Source organism: Myodes glareolus, chromosome 12 (assembly GCF_982192425.1).
Source record: "Myodes glareolus chromosome 12, mMyoGla1.1, whole genome shotgun sequence".
NCBI lineage: Eukaryota > Metazoa > Chordata > Mammalia > Rodentia > Cricetidae > Myodes > Myodes glareolus.
Window position 1 is genome coordinate 38500321 of NC_142037.1, and position 28000 is coordinate 38528320.

Sequence of the window (28000 nt, forward strand, 5' to 3'; positions counted from 1 at the left end):
ATGGCTCTGGCAGGTCTTGCCCTCCTCCCCCATTCCCTGCCTTGCTAAAAACCATTAGATTATATTCCTAAAGCTACCCACCAAGGTCTGTTCCCTTATTTGTGCCCCTTTCTCCTCCTGAGGCTGACTAGCAAGCTCGGGCTTTAAAGTATTAAAGTCTAGCAATCAGAAACCCCCTTTGGTTCACCTGGTTAACATGCCCAACCAAAACACAGCCCGGCATCCTGGCCTAACACAAATCTCCCTTTTTCTCTTCTGAAAAATCATACAAATGTCATTTGCTGCTCTTTTCTGCCTGAGTCAGAAAGCAGTCACTTTGTAACTTCTCTTCCCCTCTTAATAAAGGCTCTCTCTTTGAAGACAGGTGTTTGGATGTGGTTTGTGTCTAACCTGTGGGCCCAGGGGGAGCCCCTGCTGTTCAGGGGTCTCCTTCATTAAGTGCATGAGTAAATGTCTCCAGTGTGCAGATAAAGAACAACTGTCTTTAAAGACCACTTTATGATATATGTATGCTCCTGGAGAGTACACGTGATCATGAAATTATCAGGCACTGTTGAGGTTTTGTGCCCTCCAAGATTGTGTGCTGAAATCTAAACCTGAGACCTCAGAGTACAATCAGTTCATATGGAGATTAGGTCATTGAAGAAGTAATTAGCTTAGTTATGATAAAGTCATTAAAGGTGGTCCTAATCCAGTCTGACTTGTGTGTTATAGAAGGGGAATATTGGACACAGATCCACATACAAGGAAGGCAGTGTAGACAGGGAAGAGAGCTTTGCAAGTGGAGCCTGCACTAGATCTTTCCCTGACAGCTCTTAAAAGGCAAACTAGCTGACACCTTGATTTGCGACTTTTGAGTCTCCAAAACTGTTAGTACACTTGGTTGTTTCTGCCAGCTCGCTGTGGCTGCCAGTGCTAATGAGCACATAAGCTACCTGGATGCTTCTCAATGCTGTGGTTGGTTGGAATGTCAACTTGTCCCAAATTAGAATCTCTCAAGTAGGGAGCCTGGCCTGGAGAAGCCTCCCAATGGCCTTGGTTGATGTGGAAAGGCCCACCCCGATTGTGGGTGACACTTGCAGGTAGCAGACCAGATAAAAAGCTATTTTGCTTCTCCCTCCTTGGCTTTCCCTCTGCCACCAAGTTGATTTTTCCTGTCGCTGCTGCTGGTTCCTTCCCTGAGAGTAGAGCCTGCGTTTCCAAGCTTCCCTCGTGGGCTGGGGACCACTGGTTCTCCAGGAACTTTTAGTGCTCCCAGTGTCTGGGACTACGGAGTCCACACCTTGGGGACTGAGTAACTACTAGCTGTCACCTCCCAGTGAGTGTTTAGGAAGCAGAATGTGTGGCCCATGAGGAGGTGCACTGCACCAGGAGAACCTAATGGATTGCTAATTTATTCGTGCAGAAGTCTGGAGAGTGTGTGGTAATGGGCTTAGCGTGGGATAATGGTAGGAGGACACGAAATTGAGTCAATCTGAGTTTGTCACTATGAACCTTGCACAGGTATAAAAAAAAGGGGGGTGGCTACCAAGAGACTATTTGATTGGTTAGTTGAACTATTTGGGGAAAAGTCTACTGAGAATGGACCTAAATTCGTTGCTTAAGGCCTAGTCCTCCACAGTGTGCATGCCCAGAAGTCGTGCCCTTCACTAATACTATAAGATGCACAATGGTGAGAGGGATGTTCAAAGGCTGTGTTGTCACCCTTCCCTTAGAGTGGGAGATGCTGCTGCTCATTTGGATGAATTAAATGTGATGGACTAATTGGTACCCAGAGCAGCAGGGGCCAGGAGGTAGCAAAGCAAAGAGTCACCAAAGGCAAGATGAGCATGCTTATCATCCGAATGGGCACCCTAGGCAAAGCCATGTTCACAGTGGCCTGGCCCATGACGGCAGCATAGGGAAAGTGAATGTCGCGATGGCACAACTCGCCTTGGACCTTTGAGACGGACAAATCAGTAATGGCGTTTCCTGGGATGAGATGGATTAACATGGGCTTTCACTTAATCTGTACATGCACAAGACTCTAGAACAAAGGGAAGAATGCTGCATTTGATTGTAGTAATGGGGATTCATGGCCCATCAGTCAGTTTTCAGACTTGAGCCAGTTTACAGACCAGAACCCCTTGAATGAAGGGAAGGTCAGGTCTCCCCGAGGGACAACCTAGAAGACATGAGAATTATACTGTTAGCCAGAATGCATGAGTTAGACTGTTGGCCACTCTCCCATCTTCCCCACCCCCAGAGACCTACATCTGTTTGCTAGAGTAACCATGCCTAGGAACAGCAAATGTAGCAGTCACCCTCCTTCCTCCAGCCTGTGCTTGCTTAGCCAGCCTGTTTCTACAGCTACGTTTAATGTGTTGCTATCATTGAGCCAGCCAAGGTCCAGACTTGGATGAGCTGGGTGTCTCTGAGATCTGCTTTTGCCCAGGCCACCAGCACCCGGTCTGGGAGCAGTGTGGGAGAGCGAGCTATGAGCAGTTGTGCAGCAGGTGAGCGGCTCTCAGCGATGGACGCCACCAGATGTGGGTTATTCCTCCTCAAGCCAGTTTAACTCTACTCTGCAGAAATAAGAGTCCAAGAATGTTTTTGTTTGTTTGTTTCATTGGTGGTCTCAGTACATAATTCTTGTTCCTTTCAGCCAGTCCAGGCTACCCTGTCATCACTGAAGATGTTGGATGTGGGGAAGTGGCCAATCTTTTCTCTTTGTTCTGAGGAAGAGCTGCAGTTGATTCGTCAGGCCTGTGTCTTCGGTAGTGCTGGCAATGAAGTTTTATACACCACAGTCAACGATGAGGTAATTCTGAGGAAAACATTCAACTACCCATAGTTTTAGGAATGGGTTTATAAGTTGACGACCTTGGGGGAAGGAAGGAATGAAGCCTTTAAAACAGAAGTGTGGAAAGTCATTTTTTTCCTTTTGTTTGTTTCAAGACAGGGTTTCTCTATGTAGTCCTGGCTGTCCTGGAACTTACTCTGTAGATCAGGCTGGCCTTGAACTCAGAGATCCACCTACCCTTGCCTCCCAAGTGCTAGAATTAAAAGCATGCATCACCACCACCTGGCTGAAAAGGCAATTTTTATTTATTCTCTAAGAAGGTAGTTTGCTTCAGGAAGTCTGCCCAAGGTAACTTATAGACATTTCAAAATTTACTTCCTTGAACTGAGTGTTTTTTCCACAGATCTTTGTGCTCGGCACAAACTGCAGTGGCTGTTTGGGGGTAGGTGACATTCAGAGCACTCTTGAGCCTCAGAGACTGGATTCTTTAACCGGCAAAAAGATAGCCAGCCTCAGCTACGGGAGTGGCCCACACATTGTCCTTGCAACAACAGGTAATCAGAATTCAGCGGATAGATTTAGCGCATTGCTTATTTGTTAAGAAGTAAGACCAGGATGCCGGACATTGAGAACAAACTTTCTGACTGAGAGTTGGTGGCTCTGCCTTGTGGGCTTGGCCATGCATTGGGCAGCATGATGTATGACTACACCTGAATAGCAGAGTACGGTAGTTTAACACGGGGCGGGCGGTCTACGTGGATGGAGGACAATACACCCAGCCCTTCCATTCCCTTACTCAGTAAGTGTAATTATTGTGTGAGAATTCTGCTTGCTTTGGATCTCAGGAAGCCTACACATTGATCTTAGATTCCTGGCCTGCAAATTGAGAGAGCAAATGTTGGTTCTTCTATCACCCTAAGTATTCTGTGATTCTAAAATTGAGTAGTGACTGATACAAGTTTGCTTTAATAGAGAAAACATTCTCTTGACTGCTTCATGAACTCAGAGTTACAAAGCCTTAGAATTAAACTGAGCCTTTCAGGTATAAGTTCTGGGAATTTGGGTGGGGGTTTCCAGTAAAAGGCAAGATTATTCAGACCATTTCTTCATTAAAAAATAGCTACAATCTGGGGCTAGCGTGATGGCTTAGCAGTCAGGTTAGGAAGGCCAAGAGAATAGTGGAGTGAGGCTGGAGCAGACTGGTAAGCTGCCCTGCTTTGGAGGCACCCAGCTGCCCAGCTGAGGCTATAGTCTGTACTCTTGAAGAGAAGGATTACTGGTCAGGAGAGGCGGGGGATTGGCAGGCTGAGGCTGTCCCGGTTAGGAACTTGGCTCTTGACACTCTCCGCCTCTTGGTTTCTCAGGTTAGATAACAATGTAGCCTTGCTTGCTGAAAGCGAGCATAAGTGAGCACCCACGCTGGCTGGGTGCAGAACCAAGAGCTCAGTCCAAAACAACAACCTCCTCTAGGGTCTGATGTGTGAGACCCGGTAGAAGTGGCAGACAGGGTGATTATTAAACATGAGCTGTTAGAATATCAGACAAGAATTACAGAAAGCAAAATATCTACAGAGGACAAAAGGTCTACAGACATCATAGAGATTTGGAAAAGACTCAGTGAACAATTGAATTACTGAGTGAACATCCATTGGGTAAGTTCTATAGCAATTTATATACCACAAAAGAAAATTAAACCAGACGATCAAATAAAGTCATTCATAATACAACCTAGGCAATGTGGTAGAAAACGCAGATGACAGGATGCATACATGAGATTCATTTATTCAAAGTGCAGAATCAGAAAACTAAATTCTTGCATGTAAGGTGCGTATGGATAGGGCTTTTGGGGAAACATGCTTTGTTTTGTGTATATACGCTTTGCTATCCATAAAATTGCACATATGTTCTAAATATTTATAATTTCACAAGTAATATAATCAATTTTAAAACTAATTTTGTCATCTTTCTCTAACCCAGAAAAGTTAAGAACACCTTATGCTCTTGACTTTGAATGTCCTGGTTTTTTTTGTTTTTTTTGTTTTTTTTTTTTTTTTTTGGTTTTTCGAGACAAGGTTTCTCTGTAGCTTTGGAGCCTCTGCCTCCCGAGTGCTGGGATTAAAGGTGTGTGCCACCACTGCCTGGCGAACATCCTGTTTTCTCTGTTTTATTTTAGTGTTGCTTTTATTTGGAAACTCTCTTCTAGCTATTCTTTAACTTCATAGATTTAAATTCCAATTGTTGCTTTGACATAGAAGACAGTCGTGTTTCTAAATAGACGCTCTCATGAAGTGAATTTTGGAAGCGGGAAGTGGAGCAACCTTTGCAGCTGAGTGCTAGTTCCCATGTATGGGAACCGAGGCATGTGCTGTGGTCTCTGGTAGAGGTGTGTGTTGTGACCATCTTTCTTCTGTTTTCAGATGGGGAAGTCTTTACCTGGGGTCACAATGCATATAGCCAGCTGGGCAATGGGACAGCGACTCACGGCTTGCTGCCCTGCCATATCTCTACCAATTTGTCAAATAAACAAGTCATTGAGGTGGCCTGTGGGTCTTACCACTCTTTGGTCCTAACATCCGATGGAGAGGTGAGGAAAATCAGCATAAACTCACTGATTTTGTTTTCATCGTGTTCTATAGATTCCTTTAACTGCCCCCTAAAATATGGCTAGGAAATAACATTGAGTTTGCTTTGTATTGCTGTGATAAAACATCATGATGAAAAGCAAGTTGGGGAAGAAAGGATTTATTTGCCTTGGATATAGTCCATCATCCAAGGGAGTCAGGTAGGAACTCAAGAGTCTGGAAGCAGACACTGAAGCAGAGGTTGTGGAGGAGCTTTACTTACCAGCTTGCTCCCCATGCCTTGCTCAGCCTGCTTTCTTATACCTCCCAGGACCACCAGTTGAGAGGTGACACTCTTGCCAGTGGGCTGGGCCATGCCATATCAATCATTAATCAAGAAAATACTTTATAGATTTGCCTATAGACAATCTGATGGAGGCATTTTCTCGTTTGAGTTTCTCTTTCTAGATAAATCTGGCGTATTAATTAGTCAGGGTGCTCCAGAGGAACAGAACTTAAAAAAGGAATGAATCTATCTATCTATATCTAATCATATATATTAATGTATAAATACACACACATATATATGTATACATACACACATATATACCTCAATGATAAGCTATGTAATTTATATATAGATAAGATCTGTCTATATAGATATAGACAGATAAGATACATGTATGGAATTCATTAGAATAGCTTACAGGCTGAGGTCCAGCTAGTACAATAATGGCTGCCTACCAAAAGAAGGTCCAAGAAACAGAACTTTTTCTGTCCACAAGACTGGATGTCTTAGCTTGTCTTCAATGTACACCGGAGTCTACTAGAAGTAGATTCTAGTACCAGTGAAAGAATAGACTTGCTAGTGAGGCAAGAGCAAGCACACAAAAAGAGCAAGCTTCCTTCTCCCGTGACCTTTAAACATACTTCCAGCAAGAGGTGTGGCCCAGGTTAGAGGTGGATCATCTGCCCACCTCAAAGACCCACATTAAAAGTGGGTCTTAACACTTCAAAAGATTTAATTAAGAAAAAAACCTCACAAATGTTCAACATTTGGGCATTAACAATTGGGTCTTAATTAATTCTGTATGTAGTTAAGTTGACAATTAAACATAACCATCACACCTAGCTTGTGACACATTGTCAAAAAACTAACCAGAGTAGTTATGATGAGCTAAGCGGGGATATTTAAAGTAACTATCCCTCAAACTCAGCCTCAGTCTTGATAGCAACTTATTATGATGGTTATATGATATATATCATATATATTATGTATTGTATGATATATATGCTGCATGTAGTAAGGACTTCAGTCACTACAAATCTTAAAAGGACCCATTATTACTTTTATATTGCTATAACAAAGATAATATTTGCAAATAAAAAAGTCCCAAAATGTTGAAAATATGGCTGAGGTGAAGTAGGTGTTTTGTATTATATGATTTTGTTGCTCTTTGTAGAGCTAACACAAATGTTATAAAATGCATTCTCTGTCTGTATTGTGAGACAGACCAGTGATGAGGTTCTTTGAGAGGGCACTGAGATGCCCTGAGTACATCTCAGTATCCAGTTGAGACACTTTATGAATCATGTGTTTTGTTTATCAGTCTTTTTTTTCACATAGGTATTTGCCTGGGGTTATAATAACTCTGGGCAGGTAGGATCTGGATCAACCGCCAATCAGCCCATTCCTCGAAGAGTCACAGGATGTTTGCAGAATAAAGTAGTTATGAACATAGCATGTGGGCAGATGTGCTCCATGGCCGTTGTGGACACTGGAGAGGTAGGAAAGTTATTTCATCCTTTGTTTAAAAAGTTTCTTTGTCTCCTTAGTATCATCTGAGCACAGCGTGCTTCCCAACAGCAGAACTGAGTCGCTGCGTCTCTTATCTTTTCCCAGGTCTATGTCTGGGGTTACAATGGGAATGGACAGCTGGGCCTGGGCAGCAGTGGCAACCAGCCAACCCCCTGTAGAGTGGCAGCCCTGCAAGGCATTCGTGTCCAGCGGGTACGTCTCCGGGTAGTCTGTGTGCAGTGCACTAGGTCCTGGTTTTCTTACACACATGCAAAGTTCAGCTGGTTTGATGTTTCCCCTTCAGTAAAGGTTAAAGCCCTCTTTGCCCTGAACTAAGGTATAGCTGTCCAGAGAGATGCTATTTCTATGTTATTTTTGTGAACTGCACTGAGAATGTAAGTTGCACATTCTTTCCTGAAGAATCTTTGAGAGCGTGTGTGCCAACAGATTTAAAAATCTAAATGCCATTTTATCTCTAATTCTACTCTTAGAGAATTCTCCTAAGGGACCAATGAGAAAGTCTCATATAAAATTAGTTAAGTCACAGTGAAACCCTTTAATATGTAAAATTAATATGCATTAATAGTTATAATTTTAACAAAGGAATTCTTGGTTAGAATAAACAAAAAATGGTTTAAAATATAAGAAAAATAAGTTTAATAGAAATGGTAGGCATTGTATAATTTGATAATCTAATGGTAAGTGAACAGTTGCTAGGTTATGCCCATCAGTATGAGACTAATGATGCTGTTCGCTCAGACTATACTGTGGTCCTCTTGCTGTAGCTAACCTCCTGACTACAGAGTTCATGTGTGTGCCACCACACCCGGCTTACAATCCTGGCTGTCCTGGAACTTACTTTGTAGACCAGGCTGGCCTTGAACTCACTGAGGTCCTCCAGCCTCTGCCTCCCAAGTGCTGGGATTAAAGGTGTACACCATCACTGCCTGGCTATACAAAGGATTTTTTTAATAATAGGGAGAAAGCAATGTAAAAGTAATGTTAGGTTAAAAAAAAGATACAAGATAGGTACATATTCTACCACTTAATAATTTGTAAGTGCATATTTCTTTTTTTCTGGTTTTTTTAGTTTTTATTTTATGATCATTGGTGTTTTACCTTCATGTACGTCTGAGTGAGGCTGTCAGAAGTCCTGAGACTGGAGTTTCAGACAGGTGTGAGCTGACATATGGGTGCTGGGACTTGAACCTGGGTCCTCTGAAGAGCAGCCGGTGCCCTTAGCCACTGATCCATCTCTCTAGCTCCATTAGGGCATATTTCTAATTCTGAAGAAGTTGGGAAAAAACTCCTGATGGGTTGGTAGAGGTGCAAGGTTTTATCTCAGCCCTCGGGAGGCAGAGGCAGGCAGATCTGAGTTCAAGGACAGCCAGAGCTACACTGAGAAACCCTGTTTCGACACTCCCTTCCTCCAACAGGGAGAGCTTTTATGTCTACACTTGTCTCCATTTTCCACATCAGACATGCTTTACTTCGGTAACTGGGAGGAAGAATTAAGTGCTGTGTCTCACACGAGGCTCTCAGTCCGGGTTCTGTGAGAACACTGAGTGCTGCTGGTGCGCTCAGTGCAGTCGGCTGAGCCAGCTGAAGGACTGGGCCGAGAGCTGCAGCACTGGCCGCTCACTGGGCCTGCGCTGGCCCCAGAGGAGCTCTGGCTAATTTACTGTTTGCTTTGGGCGGCAGTCTGCCTTCCCTTGGTTCTCACTAGCTCTTAACCTCCTTTGTAAAAGTTAAGCATTTCCCTTTATTTGCGGACCTGAGAAGATTTTTTTTTTTTATGTCCTCCTAGGTTGCCTGTGGCTACGCACACACATTAGTACTAACAGATGAAGGTCAAGTGTACGCTTGGGGTGCAAATTCATATGGCCAGCTGGGCACTGGCAATAAAAGTAACCAGTCCTATCCTACCCCCGTTGTTGTGGAAAAGGACAGGTAATGTGTACATTTCTAAATCACTTCCATGGTCTTAGTAATTAACAGCACTGGGAATTCATAGTGTGGAACTATGGGGAATTAATTACTCTTAGCACTAAAGTAATCTTTAGCTAGGTTGCTCATTCTTTTTAAAAGTTGCGCTGTGGATTGCTGGGGAGGCGGCACTCCTGTTTGCTCTCACCTGCAGTCATCTGTGCCTGCAGGGCTGCTCTGTGCAGTCTCCGGGGGCTGAGCGGTCTTCTCGGTGCTCTCCCCCTTGACTTTTGTTTTTATCCCCAAAGGGAAGTTGGTGATGTCTGAGATCTGTCTTCTGTGGCTTGGGAAATCTGTGGTACGCTGAGTGCAGTATGAAGCTAGTTCTTAGCTTTTTATCAGATCTGCCAGTGAGAAGGGCAGGGTGATCTCGTTGTTTTCCCTTCAAAACTCTCGCTGTGTAGCGGAGTGAAGTGCTAGAAAATGTGGACGCAGTTTTGTGTACCTATGTAATTTCCAGATTATCCGAATGATTTTGAAAGCCTCTGAGTTCCTCATGCAGTCACGTCACTGCCTTTCCCTGTTGTGTTGTCTCGGTGGTGGCACACAGACATTACGGTACTTCCCCTAGCCAGTGATGCTGTCACTATAGAAATTAATATGCCCTTCCTGTTTATCACATATAGTATTTTTATATTTGACTTAAAATAAATGTATGGATAACAGATTAGCTAACATTTAGGTACTTCATTTATTTCCTCATTGGGATTCTTAATAAATTGTCATTTTTATCTATATAGTGTAAACATGGTTAATTTTATATAACCTGTATATATCTGGAAAAAAAACTTATTTTAAACTAAAAATTTGAAGGAGTCTGGTCTACAGAGCGAGTAGAGAAAGAAAAAAAAGAAAATAGGACCTTTGATTCCTTAAATGGGGGCAGGAGCTGGAGCATAGATGCCTTTTACTCTGTCATTTGCTCATCTTGTAAGTATCCCAAGAGGTCAATGAAAACAGAAGCAATAGTCACTCACAGCCAAGTCACTATAAATATACTGTCAGTATCTCGGTGCCCAGTCTGAACCCCAGTTCTGAAGGTCAGACAGAGCGATGTACACTCCTTCCTGAAGCCCAGTTCCAAAGGTCAGACACAGGGATGTGCATAGGAGAGTGACTCACTGCTCCTTCCCCCTTGTGGTGCTTCCACACTTACCTTAGCATCTTAGCAGTGACCCTATCAGTTTGTATTCTTCTGCTTTCTCTGATCCAGAATGAGGTCACATCTTCCCTGGGTCCCCTCTGGAACAGACTGTGGGCCACTAAGTGGGGGAGGGAGCAGGAAGCTGGAAAGCAGGGAAGGGAAGGATGGGAGAGGGCATCGCTTACCAGGGCTCTGAGCTACCTACCCAGTGTTCTGCGCTGTAAACACTGGGGTTTCTCCTGTGCACTTTGGCCCTTGCTGCTATGACACAGACCAGGGATGGATATTCTGAAAGGATCTTCCTGGTCTGTTTCCCAGCATTGAACTCCAGGTGACAGTTTCTGAGCTCGCACAGGCTCAGTCAGGCCTCAGTTCCTGGCATGTGGCAAATTTGCCAGGACTTGTCCCGCACCTCCTGCCCTTTCCAGTGGCTGAGTCTCAGACATGGGTCATGACTTTCTTCTGACTCTTCTGCGGCTCCTTCTAGAAAAGCCTAATTAGGAATGGGATTGAATTTTGGGTGGGGCAGGGGTGAGTCTGTGGTTGTTAGGTGCCTGTTCAGTGAATGAAAAATAAAATCTACCTACATTGGATTCTCTGCTCAGACAACCAAAGGAAGCTTTAAAAAGGTTAGGCACATGTGTTCTTATTCTTAAGTTTAGCCCAGTATTCTGACTTATAAGGTAAATTAGCCATGCCTTGGACTTTGGTAATTCCATGGGCTCTTGAGGTCTTCAGTAGCCTACTGGGCTTATACAGACCATGACTGGAGTCAGATTCCTAGTCTGTCTTTTCTGGGGGTGCCTTTTCTCCATTGCTCACAACACAAATTACCTCTACCTTTGACCACTGCTGCTGTTTTTATTTGTATTTTCTCTTACGCTCTGCCTTTTCATTTCCAGTATTTCACAGCCATTAAGCTATATGGTGGTGTAAGCCATCCCACTGAGGTGACACAAAACACATATGCAAAAGAACTTGTAGTCATTTTCCCCATCAATGCTGGCTACAGAGTAAGTGTGGCATATGCCAGGGTCTAGCCAATGAAGGTTAGTTAACGCAGTTGGCACCTATTTACTCTTGCCTGTCAGCCCAGAAAAGTTGAGGTTCAAAATGTGTTTCTTGGTATAAAAGCAGGATTTTTAATATTTATTTATTTGTTTGTTTGTTTGTTTTTTGAGGCCTCTATACAAACTTGCAGGTGGCTGTAGCAATGAAATACATTCTGTTCCCTCAGGAATTCTTTGTTTTTCTTTTCTTTCTTTATTTCTTTTTTTGAGAATTTGATATATTTTATTATATTCTTCCCTCTCCTCAATTCCTCCCAGGTCTCCCTCCTCTGCCTCGATACCTACCTATCTTTGTTAGGGTTTGCTATAAAGAGACATCATGACCATGGCAACTCTTATAAAGGAGAACATTAATTGGGGCTGGCTTATAGTTTCAGAGGTTTAGTTCATTATCATCATGATAGGACATGGTAGCATGCAGGCAATAGGAAGTGGTCTGAGACACTGGATGTAGCTTGAGCATATATGAGACCTCAAAGACCACCCCCACAGGGACACACCTCTTCCAACAAGGCCACACCTACTCCAACAAAGCCACACATTTCCTAATAGTGCCATGCCCTATGACCTTATGAGGACCAATTATATTCAAACCACCATACTGCCCAACTTCATATTCTTTCTCTCTTAAAAAACAACAAACCAAAATCAAATTGCACACTTTTAGACACAGACACACACACACACACACACACACACACACACACACATGAAAAGACCAACCTGGCCTAAGCCTGACCTCAGGAGAAAGAGCAAGAATAGCTCGCTGATGCTCACAGGAAGGTGGCATGGATGCTCCTCTAACTCAGAGAAAGCTGTGGCTTTACTACTGATAGTTAAGATGTTTACATGAAAAAAGAAACACAAGAAAACCCCGAAACTTATTAACTGCTTAGCTGTGTGTATGTGTGAGCCTGCCACAGCGCTGCTTCAGCTCCCAGTGCCATGGGGTTGGGGTTTTCAGGGCTCATACCCCAGGGGCTGCCCTGATCCTACTTGGTGACAAGGCTTGGCCGTGGTGTACCCTGCCTTGGGTCCTCCCACCCAGCCTCCCAGGCTGTCCTTTCTCTCCCTCACCATCTGTTGTGCAGATTGTCCTTCTTTCCCTGTTGAGAGCTCTTTCCCACTCCCCTGCCACTTTACATCCTGATGGAACTCATAGGCCTTTGTTGGAAGAGACAACATGGCTCCTAGCAAACCCCGCGGCTCACTACCCCCCAGACAGACTTGTCTGTTCCCTTACATACTCCTGTCGATGCCTCCCACCTGCCCTGCTGTGCCTGCCTCTGCTACTGTTTGACTATATGTTTGTCTCTGACTCACAGCCTCTGTGTTCCTCTGACAAATTCACAGCCTGCTGGACTCCGTAGCTCTCAAATCTGCTCTTACCCAGCAGAGCTGGCGGACAGCCATACTCTGGTCTGCAGCTTCTCTTCATATGGATGGCGAGCTCCCACGGTCAGCCTCTGTAACTCCTGCAGGCAGCAGCTGTTAAAATGATCTTAGTCATGGAAGAAGCTGTTCTTGATGGCCTACTCTTTGGGAGAGGGGGTCTTGCTTCATCTCTCCTGGACACTGCAGCTAAGACAGGGACTGCTTTGCAGCCTGTGCCCTGTCTGAGTGGTGCATTTTGCTCTCTCCATCTTATTTTTTTTTCTTTAAAGATAATACAGTTGATTATAAGACTTTAAACAATTTGGCTTATACAAACTACTGTTGCCCCAGAGCTAGTGTTGTACACAACCCGGGATGCTCTGAATGACTGGCATTGAGGCCCTTGTATCTTCTGTGAGGTGGGAAAACTGCCAGGAAATTGATGGGGGCAGTGGACACATTTATCTTCTAGGTGAATTGTATTGGCTGACTCTCTGTTAAAAACATGTATACTTACTAGAAAGCCAGATCATGTGGACCTTTTCCCCATTGTGCAAGGCTGTTCTGCAGAGCACGAGATATGGCAGTAAATTACTGACACAACCACGCAAATATTAGAAGAGACTAGGCAGGGTCTGCCATACCAACACAAATGTACCGTTTCTACACGAGACATTTTCATCGAAAGCTGCATGGAGATAGTTTTAACTAAACAACCAGAGGTCATTGCTTTGTCCTGCACAATCCCTGTCCAAAGCTAAAAGTCAAAATGGAATCTCTTATGCTAAAATTTCAGGCATGAAACTGAAAACAAGCTATTTATCTAACCTGAGGGATCAGAATTTAAAAAAAAAATAGCCAAATTTCCCAAGGAGGCACATTGAAATCGCGTGACACTGCGGCTCCCTGTTTTAGCTGTTACGAGAAGGGTCACTTGATGTCACCCGGGCACTCCTTTCCGTGGTTTTGATGGGGGAAACAGCTGAACTGACGACTGTCTCCTATGATCAACTGGTTTCTGCTTACTTCCGTCACTCCTTCTGTTTACAGCCTCCTTTGGCTCAGCCCACGGGACCTTTATTTTGTGGAGTGTGACTGCCCAATTGTCGAAGTGAAAAGAGAGCTAATTAAGGTTGCCGAAGAAGTTCTGATTTGGGCCTTTTCTGGCAGCAGCAGTAGAGAGGCCCTTATTGTACGGATTGCCCAGCATATGCCGTTTATCATTAATTCTCACATTAGATGAAACCAAGACTCTTGGAGCCAGGGGTCATTCAGTATAGGGCATCCTCCTTAGTATGCATGCACAAGGCCCCAGATTCTTTCATTACAGGGCATCCTTTTAGCATGCAGAAGGCTCAGGGTTGATCTCTGTCATAAAAAAAGTTAGAGTTTATTGTGAGGAGTAGAAGCTAGCATGACATTCAGCCCTCTTCCTTTAAAGTGACTGAAGGTTTGGTTGTGGTGAGAGGGATAAACCCTGGGCAGCTTTCCTGCCGAGCTAGTGCTATGTGCTGAATCCCACCCAGCCTGAGTTTTCTTTATTCCCAGGTTAGATGGTCTATGTTTATTATCTAGTTAGTAATGTTTTAAAGCATTCACACTTTAAACTCAAAAGCAGGATGGTATTTTTAAGGCCTGTTGGTAACCACTCCTCATGGGTTATAAATGCCATTGAAGTATGGCTCCAGTATTTGGTGGCTAAACATTTAGGAAGTAAGGTGTCCAGGTCTTGCTTTGTTTTTTCTTTTTGTCCCTTGGGCCCACCCACTCCTTTTAGTTAGTTAGCTTACTATACTGAGTCGGGTGCACCCGGAGGGAGGGGGGCAGCTCCTTTCCCTCCTGCTTACGGTATCCCTGTGGTGTCTGCTTGTGCTTAGGATCATAGAGATTGCAGCCTGTCATTCTGCCCACACATCTGCCGCCAAGACCCAGGGTGGGCACGTATACATGTGGGGCCAGTGCCGTGGCCAGTCAGTGACCCTTCCCCACCTCACCCACTTCTGCTGCACCGACGATGTGTTCGCCTGCTTTGCCACCCCTGCCGTCACCTGGCGCCTTCTCTCTGTGGGTAAGCTCGTCCTTGTCCATTTGGGGCATGTCCTGAGAATTAGGAAGAGGACTGGGGTATGTCACTGGGTGCAGGATCTATGCACTTCCTTTCTGTGGGCCCCTGGGGAAGGGAACTAAAACTCCTGGGAACCAACCCGACACTAATTAAAGATGATTTGATTTGATTGCTTTTTACTGGAAACTGCGTCTTTTATTTTTAGCTAGAAACATTCTAAACATGCAGAAATTCTAAAATCTTATGCAGTTAGTGAAAGAGTTGGAAACAGTTTTGATTTTGCCAAATTTACAATGAACATTCAGAGATGGGAATCTGTATTCAGGGGTAAAAGCCTGTGTAGCTGGTCAGTTGTTCGGGGGAGTCAGCATCTCCTGAGTGCCCAGAGAGCAGGGTCTCCTTGCCTTCGTGCCCAGCTGTCTGTGGATGAACCTGGAAGTCCTGTGTTGCTCTCCTAGAACCTGATGACCACCTCACTGTGGCTGAGTCACTGAAGAGGGAATTCGACAACCCTGACACTGCAGACCTCAAGTTTCTGGTTGATGGAAAATACATTTATGCTCACAAAGTCCTTCTCAAAATTAGGTAAGAGTGACCAGCACACTGGCTCTGTGGGTAATGGTGCTCGTTACCCAGCAAGTCTGATGACCTAAATTCCCTCTCTGGGTCCTGCATGGTGGACAGAAAGCTGTCTCCCATTGATGGCCTCTGCATGCATTGGCACACACACCCTAATGTTTAAAATAATTAGTAAGAGCTTGTCTCTTTTGAGAATTGAAATTAATTCATTTATCAGTTGTTTCAGCTGTCCAAGGGACTAGGCCAGACACTTGAGTAATTAAGAGGCAGCTTTGTTAAGGCTGTAATTGCCCTTAAAACACAGCGTGGGTGGGGGCCAATGGGACAAGATATGGAGAGTAAGGGAGGCCAATACTGAGTCTGTGTTCAGGGGCAGCCCACATTAGAAAGCCCTGGCTGGGGCTTCTGTCCTTGGTGACTGTGTTTTGTCCTTGGAATAGGGCCAGATGCTCTGATTTACTTTACTGCCTGGGCTAGAATGCATTCCTGAGTGCAGCCATGGAAACCTTTCTTCCTCAGGCTTAGATTTCAGGTGCTATAAAATCAGCAAACAGAGTGATGGGCAAGGCTTTCGCAGACACGGAGGCCTGGGTGATACCAACACAAAGTCACATTTATTATGTTTAATTCTGAGCACTGAATGCTATCCACTCATCTTTGTTCCGTGCCCATAGTCTGGGAAGCCACCACTTTACCTTCAGATACAGAAAAATGCTGTCAAAGACCCCACAGCCCCATCTTGAGCAAGCACTGATTTTTTTTCTCGCCGTATCTACTTAGCATTTTCTAGAAGTTCGTATATATGTAATTATATGGCATTTCTTGTTTTCTGTCTGGCCTTTTCCTCATTGTATAATGACATGGGATTTTGTTGTCACTGTGTAAAAGATATTTAATCCTCTTTCAGTGACTCACAAACCCAAAATGGCGTTTCAGTCTCCGGTTCCCATTCTGTAAGGTCACTCTCACCACGGAGCATGTAGTTTCATGAAGGAAGTGGGGGCTCAGCGTACGGTGACAGAGCATGTCCACACTTGTGGCCTAGACCATAGCAAGGTGCTCTCTCACAGTAGCAGTGTGGTTTTCCCTCTGGGGCTGAGAACCCAAGTCTCCACTTGAGCTTTGGGTCATGGCAGTCTTTGTCTTTGTCTTTGTCTTTTTGATGCAAGCCATGTGGCATTCTATGTCTGCCTGTGTCTAAATCTCCCCCTTTGTCTGATTGCCTTGGAACCCACCATAGTGACTTGACTTACCTTGATGACTTCTGTAGAGAGCCTGTCTCCAAATAAGGTCACATTGTAAGTTAGCAGAGGTTACATCATCAACACAGGAACTTTTAGGGGATGTAATCCAGACTGAATGGAGTAAAGAAACAAAATTATTCAGTTATTAAGACAATGCTGATTAGTAAAGATAGTCTGAGAAAGACGCCAGAGGTCCCTGCCATGTGTCCCCCAGTTTAGTTGTAGAGACAGCTCCCTGGGCTGCCCATAACAGCAGCAGGCTGCATTTGCAGTCTTGCTGATTAAGCAATTAAAAACTTCAGGGCAGAGAAGCAAACAAGGAGCCAAGGCAAGGATGATGTTTTCGGCAGTGTCCTGTCGCTATTCTAAAGTACCTGAAAAGATTAACTCCCAAAGGTTATTTACTTACTTAGTGCTTGGTACTGCTGAGCTGTTACTTCATCTTGAAAGCTTATCCTGGCTCAGGTTTGATTTGGAAGTTTCGTTCTATGATTGGTTTGCTCCATTGTTTGGGGCCTCTTGAAAGGCAGCGTATCATGGTAGCAAGTGCCTGGTGGAAGAACATTGCTAACACCACAAGGCGGGGATCAGAAACGAGCATGAGTTCCACAGATCCCTGTGGGTACATTTCCCCAGTGACTGAAGACCTCATGGTCGCCTTCTAAGATTGTCACCCTGGGACCAGGCTTGGAAGGATAGGCCCTCAGGGAACACCCAGTATCTAACTAGCAAATAGGAAGGTATACAGTGTCAATAGAAAGTCCTCAAGCAGTCCTTTGACTCCGGGCCTGAACCTGGAATATGATCTTTCTTTCTTTTTCAGGTGTGAGCATTTTCGTTCTTCATTAGAAGACAGTGAAGATGATATTGTAGAAATGAGTGAATTTTCATATCCGGTGTTCCGAGCTTTCCTGGAATACCTATACACAGATAACATCAGCCTATCTCCTGAGGAGGCAGTAGGTAATCACCACAGACATTACCAAGAAATTGGCAAAATTCTGAGTAATTAGGAAGGCAGACTTCTTTCCAACCCAGAAGAAAGACATGGTGGCCACTTGTAGGAGCTCTTCTGTTGATGTTGAACGGAAGCTTTTCTCTGTGGTGTTCAGATGGAACACTTGGCCTTGCTCACATACAGCTGGGCTACACTCTCAGGTCCTGAACCCAAGCTTCCCTTGTTGCTGCTGTAATGAAGGTTGAGTAGTTAGATCCAGTAAGAGGTCAATAAAATGCACGAGCGCACACACACACACACACACACACACACACACACACACACACAGGTCTCCACTGAATTATTTAAAGGAGATGACACCACCAAAGGAAACAGCATCTCCAGCTCACTTGGAGAAATAAATGAATCAGTATATGCGGGATGAACCTAGGTCATGCACAGGGAAAATAACCCAGCAGAGAGAATGTAAGAGTCACTAATTAAAGAGAAGAAAAACATTAGCAAGTGACAGGGTGCCCAGGGCCAGAGCATGTCACCCTCATTAAACTCTGGGTGAGTGTTGAATAAGAGCAAACCAGAGCAGCTTTGAATGTGGCAGTGCGAGTCACTTCATGTGTGGGAGGAGTCAGCGTGGGATGGTGCAGGAATTGAAGGTGGGGCTCGAGCCTGAGCATGTGCAGCGTGTCACTGACACCCGGAACCCCAGCCTGCCTCTGCTCTCTTTCTAGTTCTGTGACAGCATGTGTGCTGATGGCTGTGGCCTCGAAGATTCTGTGCAGGCGAGGGCAATTAAAAGAAACACCATCTTGTTTTGTTTCTAGGAAAGCCATTCAAGCCATTCTTAATGTTACTCCTGTTTTCAGTAGCTTTTTCCTGGTCGCTTAGCTGCCTTCTTAGGAGCTGCACTGTCCACGTGACCAGTTAGTGCCACAGAGAGCTAGCCCATGTGCTCACGTTCTTTGAACACTGGGGCTGAGTTCAGGTGCTCAGAGTGCACAATAAATGCTCCTTTTCCTCAGGATTGCTAGATCTGGCCACATTTTACAGCGAAACTCGGCTGAAAAAGCTCTGTCAGCAGACCATCAAGCAGGGGATCTGTGAGGAGAATGCGATCGCTCTGCTCTCCGCTGCTGTGAAGTACGACGCTCAGGTACGAATGACAAATACCACAGAATCGCAAGTTATGTGTTACCACTGTGCCTTAAAATAAGCTCTAGGTAGATGAAAATGGAGCATACGAAAAGAAACAAAAGTACTACAAAAAGTGTGTGGTATAAAAATGTAACTCAGTAATATCAAAGGAAGACACTACAAAAGACTGGTGGACCGGATTTCCAGCGATTAAAATCTGTATATCTCAAGTGTGAAATGACTTGCAGGTAAAGGAGCTTGCTGCCAGACCTAGCAGTGTGAGTTCAGTCCCAGCACCCACATGATGCGAGCAGAGAACTGACTCCAAGTTGCCCTCTGACCTCCATATATGTGCTGTGATGTGCACCATGTACAAGCACACACACACACAAATAAATTCATAAGTAAATGGTATGTTGAAAAAATATTTTTATAACATACAATAAAGCAAGTACTTCACAGTAAAAAAGGAAAAGAAAACATAGGCAATTTGGGGGAAAACTGGACCAAAGACCAGAAAAATGTAAGTATACCTGGAGGAGCTGGGAGATGACTCTGTCATTAAAGTGCTTAGACTTGCATCGGGAGATTAGATGCAGTTTTTATTTCCTCCTGTTTGCCCTTTTCCTGAACTTTCTCCACTGACTGTATTGTCATGATAAAGAAAGGAAGAGCTGAATCTGTAGGAAACAGGCTATAACTTCTTGGAGTCAGTTTCCTCTGGGTGTAAGGATATCCTCTCCTGATTTAACACACAAAGACTGAAAAAGAGAATGCCTTTTTCCTTTTTTGTAAACAGTATCATGCTTATGTAGGAAATTCTAAGTCTGAGGGAGGAAGCGATGTGTAGAGCAGACATAACAACTGTCCTCTGTCATAGGGCATGGCTGCCATCCCCACCCCTCCAACCCTCACCCCCTGTCAGAGCTTGATCTTCTTTCCTTTACTTTCTATTAAAAACTTTTTGGGTGGTTCTGGGCATTAAATCCTCGGGCTCCTCCGTGTCTTGAATAGGCTTGAGCCACTAGGCCTGACTTGTATATATTTCTAAATACTCAATGTTTCATTTTTCATTCAGTATTTAAATAAAAACAAAAAATATCCATCTGCATCCTCTTGGAATGGCAGTGGTAGAAAGTGTCCAATGAGGAGGCCATGTCCACCAGCAAGTGGTAAGGGTAGACTTGCCCAAGTCATTGGCTATAGGAGTGATGAAAAGTGGTTGGATTGTAACTCTACTTCAAAACTAGAGGCAGTAAGATTTGTTGCTATGGGGTGGGAACCAGGAAGGACAGTTTAAGAATCATGCCCAGGTTTTTGGTCTGAGTAACTAAAAAGGTGAGCTCTCTTACTGTGAGGTAGAGGATGGCAAGGGGCACCAAGCTGGGCAGGATAGATGAGAACAGCATTTTAGGAGAAGTGCTTATAAATCTGGTTTCAAAGATCTATGAAACATCAGGAAAGACCCTGAGTAAGGAGTGAGTAGCCCAGTCTAGAGTTAGACCATGTACTGAGAGCTGTGAGCAACTGTATTATGAGACAGACAAGGAAGTGTTGGGCATTCAATGTCAAAAGTTAAGATTTAGATAGGGGACACCAGCAAAGGATACTACAGGTAAACGGTACCAGGGTAAAGCCATTCCATGGGAGTACTTTTTAATTTTAATATAGAGCGAAAAGCAAAATTTCACATACTTAGAAATATACAAGTCAGTCCGCATAGTTCAGGAGGTGATACCCTGGATACTAGAGAAGACGTGAGTTTTAGGAAGCCCTAGTGAGCCGATGTATGCTCACATCTGCCAGTGTGATACAGAGTGATACATCCCCGCAGGAAGGCCTGAGTGGAGAATGGAAGAGGAGGAACTGGGGATCCAGAGATAGCATTTCCTGGTGATTTTCTGAGATTTGATGGGACACAGATTGGAGTGCCAGTTGAGATAAATCAAAGCATGTTTGTGTAGAAAGGGGAACAATACATTGAAAAGCAAGCTGATGGGGACAGTTGCTTTAGCAGGTCCTTGAAGGCAGGCAGTGTGACCTGATGATAGAGTGAGGATGATTATTTCTATCATGGACCCCCAAAAGGGGCGTGTCCACAGGTATGTAATAAGAGGTAAGGAGATGTGAGGGGAAGAGCTTTATGGAGCCTCTTCTGAGGAAAGCAGGAAGTCATGTTCACTTAGAATGAGAAAGGAAGTACTTGGACAAAGTATGAGTCTTGAGGGAGAAGAATGAACAGGGAACCATGGCATCTGTATTTGCCTGACAGAACTAAGAGACCTTGTTAAGATGAGGCTGTGTAAAGCAGTAGCATTTAAATAGAGAAAGTGTTTGGAAAATAATAAAAGACTTGTCTTATAGAGAGACAGAACTCTCTGATACGTTTATTGAATCTCAAGAACTCTTTCTGAGTAGTATTCTTAAAATAATTATAGGAAGTTCCCAGTTCAAAAAGTAAAAGAAGATGAATCTACGTGGTAGTTTCTGAGGGTCATTTTGCTTTCCTGGTAATTAGCAACTCTTCTGACACTGTCTGGGTCTCTAAGATATGGATGTGCTCAGCTGTCATCCACAGACAGCATCAGTACTGATGTGGGCAGGCATCCCTCTATCATTCTGTAGGCTCAGCCTATGAGGTGCCCCCCGTCTTGTTTGATCTCCTGTGCCCCGCTGTTGAGTGGCTCTTGAGGTATTTGGTTCCTATCTAGACAACACATCTTTGTTGTCGTGTGGGTACATGCTTATTTCAATTTGTCTCCGAGCGCTCACATGGGACTCCAGCTGCCTGCCAGTCTGTTGTGGGACAGAGTGATTGCACTTCCTTTGTGTAGCTGGTTTCCTTTCTTACAAGGGAAATGTCTTGTGGGTTTGTGTGCATACTGGCATGGCTGCCAGTGTTTTCTGTTGCTGATAATCTCAGTCTGCATTCATCTTCAGCGTTTGCTAGAGTTTCTATGTGTTTAGAGAAAAGACTATAGTGGGCAATGTACATATATAATATCTTGGTAACTGTTGGGAGCTTTGTATTTTATAAAATAGCTTCAACAACACAGAGACACAAGTTTAAAATTAGAACATGAACAGGTCTCCCTTGTCCTAGGTCAGATCACACCTGGGCGTAGAACACTTACCTAAGTAAGCCTAGTCTACACAAGGCTTTGAGCTCATTCCTCAGTATTGATTTTATATAAATTTAAGTACACATATTTATATTGAAATATGTAAATATATATATATGTACATATAAAAATTATTTTAGTTCTGAAGATTGAACCCAGAGCCTCACATATGCCAAGCACACACTCTGCTGCTTAGATTCTGCCCGGGTTAAGTTTATTGAAGGTGTAATGTGATGAAGTGCGCCCATCGCATCCGTTGTCATGCAGAGAAACAGTAAGTGTGCTAATGACTGGGGTCCTGGCGTGGCCAGTTGTCTCGTGTCTCCCTTTCCCACAAACTCTTCATAGACAGAAGCATTTAAAAACACCAGGAGCACAGTGCTTTTAACAAATATGGAGAGGGGAATGAATGACTGACATGTACTGTTGTCAGGGAAGGTGTCTATGCCTAGATACTTCTCTCTGAAGGAAAGGCTAGATGCTGGGCCCTGGCCACCGTACTTTTCTGTTATTTACACTTTCGAAACACGAACTAATTGTAGCAATATAGTTGCTGTAACTGTACTGCTCTGCTAATAATTCCCTCCTACTGGTTGTCAAATCCTTTTTCTGAGAGAAATTCTCTTGCCTTGGTCCTTACACTGGGGATACAAACTCATTAAACTGTTGCTGTTGTTCCAGGATTTAGAAGAGTTCTGCTTCAGATTTTGTATAAATCATCTGACTGTAGTAACACAGACTTCAGGATTTGCAGAAATGGACCATGATCTTCTGAAGAACTTTATCAGCAAAGCCAGCAGAGTTGGAGCCTTTAAGAACTGATCCCTGAATCGAAAGGGATGTTTAAGGCTTTCCGTGTCACCCCTGCAAAATAAATAAATAAAACATTTAAAAAAAAAATAAAGGCCACTGAGAAACAACTTTTCTGTAATTAACAGTGTTGAGTTACACCTGGCCAAATTCTTATGTTCTGTCAGAAGGACGCAGTCAGGCTTCTCCATCTACCTGACCTGGAGTTTACAGTGGAAGGCTCTGAGTGCTAGATTAGGTATGACACACTCAAACACGGAAAAGATGTACCTGGCCTCATGCCTCCCTCTCGCTTCTTGGTTAGGGGTGGAGCTTTGTGTCAACTTCCCCTTCTCCAGCCAGGAGTCTGTCTTGAGCTGGCGCAGGCCTTGTGCATGCTGTCAGTCTCCGGTTTCATATGTGCATTCACTCTATTGTGTCAGCGCAGGCCCCATACTCAGGTGTAGCTGCGTAGCATAACTAGATTCCATGGCTCCATCCTTTTATGTTGTTTTGTTTGGGTATTTTTTTGTCATTCTGATTGGTTGTTTTCTTTTCTTTTTTTTTTTGGTTTTTGGTTTTGTTTGTTTTTATTTTTTATTGAAAATTTCCGCCTCCTCCCACTTCCCTCCCCTACCCCCTCCCCCTCCATCTCCAGTCCAAGGAGCAGTCAGGGTTCCCTACCCTATGGGAAGTCCAAGGTCCTCCCTGTTACCCCCAGGTCCAGGAAGATGAGCATCCAAACACACTAGGCTCCCACAAAGCCTGTCCATGCAGTAGAATCAAAACCCAGCGCCATTGTCCTTGGCTTCTCCGTCAGCCTCCACCGTCAACCACATTCAGAGAGTCCGGTTTGATCACATGCCATCAGTTCCAGTCCAACTGGCCTTGGTGAGCTCCCATTAGATCAGTTCCGCCATCTCAGTGGGTGGACGCACCCCTCACGGTCCTGACTTCCTTGCTCATGTTCTCCCTCTTTCTACTCTTCCTATCTTCATATGGACCTTGGGAGCTCAGTTCAGTGCTCCAATGTGGGTCTCTGTCTCTATCTCCATCCATCGCCAAATGAAGGTTCTATGGTGATATGCAAGATATTCATCCGTGTGGCTATAGGATAAGGCCAGTTCAGGCACCCTCTCCTCTGCTGCCCAAGGAACAAGCTGGGGACATCTCCTTGGACACCTGGGAACCTCTCCAGAGTAAAGTCTCTTGCCAACCTTAAAATGGTTTCCTTAATTATATCTACTTCCCTGCTCCCTCTTCCACCCCTCCTCCATCCCAACCATCCCATTCCCTTAAGCTCTCCCCATCCTCCCCTTCTCCCTTCTCTCTCCCCATCTCCCTGTATCACCCTACCTCCACGCCCGTGCTCCCAACCCCTGTCCCGCAATCTTGTCCACTTTCAATATCCAGGAGGATCATCTCCTAGATGATGTCTGATGTGAAGCATCATTGCGTGTGCTCATCTGCTTGTTTGGTGATCTATCTGGATAAGCTTAAGCTCATTTTAAAATGAATTTTTTCTTTTCATTGAGCTTTAAGATTTTTTTTGTACATTCTGGATAACAGTCCTTTATCAGATGTATTGTTTGCAACATATTTTCCCGAGTCTGTCACTCTATCTCCTCTCCACCTCTTCTTTAAAATTCTTACTTATGTTTCTGTATAACCCAAGCTGCCTCCCACACATACCTTTGAGACCCGGCTTCCGAGAGCAGTGCTCACAAGCATTTGCCACCATGGTCAGTTTTGTGCTGGTCCTGCGGTTCTGTTTTTCTGTTTTTCCACCCCTGTCTGGTGGAGGCAGTGCAGAACCTTCTGAGGCCCAGTCCCTTCTAGAGCTCCCAATCCTCACTAACTTGCTATTTATTATAAAAGAGCCTCCTTGTCATTTATTTTCATGTTTGGATGAATTACTGCTTGTCAACAAAGAAGGGCCTGCAGCCACCAGTTGGCAGCTAAAAACCACCGACTGTCTCCTCTAGATCTTTCTTTGTGCACTACTGTGCTAGTTGCTTGTAAGGCTTCACAGTGTCTCCCGTTTCTGACAGAGTATCATAAAACACAACTTTTTAAACAAATTCATTTCACAAAAACTGAGGCAAAAGGGAGTAGAATTAATATATATGTAAAAATATGTGATATCACACCACACACACACACACACACACACACACACACACACACGGGCCTAAAAGCACATCTCTGTAATTCTGATCATCAGAATGAATGAGAAGTTAGGAGAAAGCTCATATACAGAAAACACTTAGTACAGAGACCATACCACACCACTAAGGCTCTTAACAACTAGTTTATTTTAAAATAGACAAACTATTATAGAAAATAGGGACATAGCAATTTTGAAAGTATAGTTTTAACCAGTACAAAAACAAAACCAACAGTGCAGCGTCTGCACCCTTAAGAAATCTCAATACAGGATCTTTGAAAATTCCTATAATTCTGTCACTAATTCTAACTTGAACTTACTAGCAAGAGACCTAGAAGTATGGTAAGCCCTTGACCTAAAACCTAACTAATCTGTATGATGTTCATGCAAAACTTAATGAAGAAATGAGGAAAGCTGTCTATTGCTTTTGTTATCGAGATAACTATCAAACTAGTAAAACTGAAACTAAATTGAGGAGAAAATAAAGTTTGTTTTCTAACAAGATCAGATTTCTTTTCAAAAAGTATGGCGTTTAGAAAAAGTGATTTTCTTAAATGCTAGCTGACGCTACCTTAAATATCACCTATTTTAAATTATACCATCTCTAAATAAGTTAATCCCACAAGACAATTTAAATACACCTTTAGGTGGAGGGATGAAGGGAGTGCCTCTGTTTTCAATGCAGCTATTTTAATCTGAAGCGTTTGCACAGAATCAGAGCATTAATGCCTAACTTATAAACACCTTTGATTACTTGCAGTAATGTTGGAGTAGAAATAGTGTGGCTTTGAATGAGCCAGTGTTATTAGACCAGATTAACTTAAAAAAAATGGATAATTGCCAGTTCAAAAGATACCTGGAAGACATGTACCATTCCAGAAAAACAAAACTTCCCCAAGTTTAGAAGAGCAGAATTGCTGAGGTGCAACTGGACACTCAGCTCTATGAGGGAGAAATGGAGGCTCCTAGAACTACACATAACAGTCTGCTTGTGGACAAAATTGATTTCTATCTTGATTCTTCAGGACCCAGAAACATTAGAAAGTGCACTTGGGTTGTACTGTACTAGGGTCCTCTGCAGCACAGTTGTGGCCAGACTTGACTTTCAAGTACTACATGGGTACTTACAGATTTAGTAATCTTAATGATTAAAAGGAAAAAAAAACCTGGAGTATTATCAATAATCTTCAGTTAAAGCATGAGTTGGATGAATAAAAGAATCAATTCTTACAGGTTCTGAGGTATGAAATCTGTGTCAGTAGTAAGACAGTATCATATGTTTATACCTTTTTTTGCTTGTATTTCAAAGGTAAAATATGTAAAACAAACACACAGTACATTAGATTCTAGTATTACAATAAGCCCAATGTGTAGAAATTACTTTTCTGTGGTTTTTTAACAATCTGTGTCAGTAGGACAGTCAAGATAATTTGGTTGAATGTGGACAGTCAATCAACTTGCATCTGGAAGACAGGACACATTTTTTAAGGGTATTCACGTTAAATTAAAAAAAATACATATAAATTAATAAAACCAAGAGCAAACATCACACATGTGCCACGAGGAAAGGCAAAGTAGTCAGCCAGGCGTAAGGCGCTGCAGGACCCCTCTCCAGAGGCAGCCTCACTTCTGAGGGCAGCAGGCTCACACTGGAAATGCAAACAATCTGCTTTCATGTTTTAAATGGCATGATCTGCACAGGATTCTCAATCCTGTGTGCTATCAACTCTATACCATTGATTACAACATTGAAGTGGCTTAGGAATCATCCACACAAATATTCAGCTTGTACCTGCACATTTTATATCTACAACATGAGTAAACACGGCCATTAGCAGAACCTGGGAGCTACAGTCACATCCATGAAACACAAGTCAGGTGTCCCCAGGGTCCACAGTGTCCACGGTCCTGAGATCCTCACTTTTCCTCCTTGTTTGAGATATCCATGATATCATTCATTTTCTGCTTTTGCATTCGTGTTCGAGTAGAAGCTGAAAAAACACAACAAAGAATATTAATAGTGCTGAAGATGCTGGGTAAGTGGACCACGGGCTACTACATCTGCCTGCTCATGTCAAGCGGCTAGAGCACGGAACCTTGCAATAGGGGTCTTTTTGGTTTCCACATGGGGTATTGCTACACGGCCCATACTTTTCTTGGACTCATGTTCCTGTCTAGGTTACCAAGTGCTGGTATTATCATGTCTACCTAACTTTTTAAAAGCCAGACTCCCCAGTTAATCTCTTTTCCTCATGCTATACCACCAGAATATGTCTGTCTGTCTGTATGTATGTCTGTATTGCATGTATATATGTATAAATTATAAAGTAAACCTGGGCAGAGTTGGATAAGGGTAAAATGATAAAAACATCACACAACACTCTAAAACTGCAATAAATAAAAATATATAATGTGTACCTCAAATAGCATTTTAAAAATACCATTTCTTTGTGACTCACCCCCAATACAGCCATGCACATTCCTACTGTTCCTCACTGCAAACCACTAGTCTAGAGATACTGAAGTCAAGTCTGGCCACTTAAACCACAGCTCCTGGCCCGCAGAGTGAGTGCTGTATTTTCCATAAAGGTAGGCATTCCCCTGACCCCAAAACCTTTTTATTTTCCCCTTTTTGAGATAGTTTAAACTGAGCATGAACATTTTAAAAATAATTGTTAATTATAATATGGTCAAAACAAGAACACTTAAATTATTAAAAACAAAATAATTTTTTACTGAAATGAAACATAAAAATGATGTTTTTATATATAAAATAAAATAGAAGTTAAGACTGTCTAGGGAAACAAATGAGAAGAGGAAGAGTCACCAAAGGGAGGGTAGGAGGGTGACATGCTATGCTGCTAGAGCTGGAAAGACGGCTCAGTAGTTAAAAGTACAAGCTGCTCTTGTATTCCCCATTCCCAGCACCCAAGCCTGGAGCTTTCAGTTGCCTATGAATCCACATATATACACATGTACATGTACACACACACACACACACACTAAAAAACAATTAAATCCAACCAAAACCAACAAATTCTTGACTTACAGGCAGACATTCTTAATTTTAAAAAAGTAAAAACAGCTAGGACATAGATTCTGCATTAAATCCCCAGCACTAAAACAAATCACAAATATTCACATTGTCTCAGAATGACCCTGAACTTTTGATCCTCCCGTCTCTGCTCCCTTGTAACATGTTTGTGGGCTCCAAAAATACTTGTAGGCAT

At 43.5% G+C, this 28000-nt stretch overlaps 2 protein-coding genes across 24 annotated transcripts in view; one reads left to right on the plus strand and one right to left on the minus strand.

Moving 5' to 3' along the window:
* The window catches only part of Rcbtb2 (RCC1 and BTB domain containing protein 2), a 40118-nt gene extending 17384 nt beyond the window's left edge, over positions 1 to 22734 (plus strand). For 22 of the 23 annotated variants that reach the window (XM_085698717.2, XM_085698724.2, XM_085698721.2 and 19 more), the window contains 11 exons: positions 2645 to 2800; positions 3186 to 3336; positions 5200 to 5366; positions 6971 to 7129; positions 7247 to 7354; positions 8949 to 9091; positions 14593 to 14783; positions 15239 to 15365; positions 17427 to 17566; positions 18581 to 18711; positions 22496 to 22734. In XM_085698717.2, the coding sequence (XP_085554843.1) occupies positions 2645 to 2800; positions 3186 to 3336; positions 5200 to 5366; positions 6971 to 7129; positions 7247 to 7354; positions 8949 to 9091; positions 14593 to 14783; positions 15239 to 15365; positions 17427 to 17566; positions 18581 to 18711; positions 22496 to 22636 (1614 nt within the window). In that variant the 3' untranslated portion in view covers positions 22637 to 22734. Of the gene's footprint in view, positions 1 to 2644; positions 2801 to 3185; positions 3337 to 5199; positions 5367 to 6970; positions 7130 to 7246; positions 7355 to 8948; positions 9092 to 14592; positions 14784 to 15238; positions 15366 to 17426; positions 17567 to 18580; positions 18712 to 22495 lie in introns of those variants that run through there. The other variant, XM_085698725.2, reaches the window with a different exon arrangement.
* A 2161-nt stretch (positions 22735 to 24895) lies between these two features.
* Rb1 (RB transcriptional corepressor 1) overlaps positions 24896 to 28000 on the minus strand; it is a 135862-nt gene continuing 132757 nt past the window's right edge. Inside the window, exon 27 of the mRNA XM_085698726.2 lies at positions 24896 to 26761. Coding sequence (XP_085554852.2) covers positions 26688 to 26761 — 74 coding nt within the window. The 3' untranslated portion in view covers positions 24896 to 26687. The remainder of the gene's footprint in view (positions 26762 to 28000) is intronic.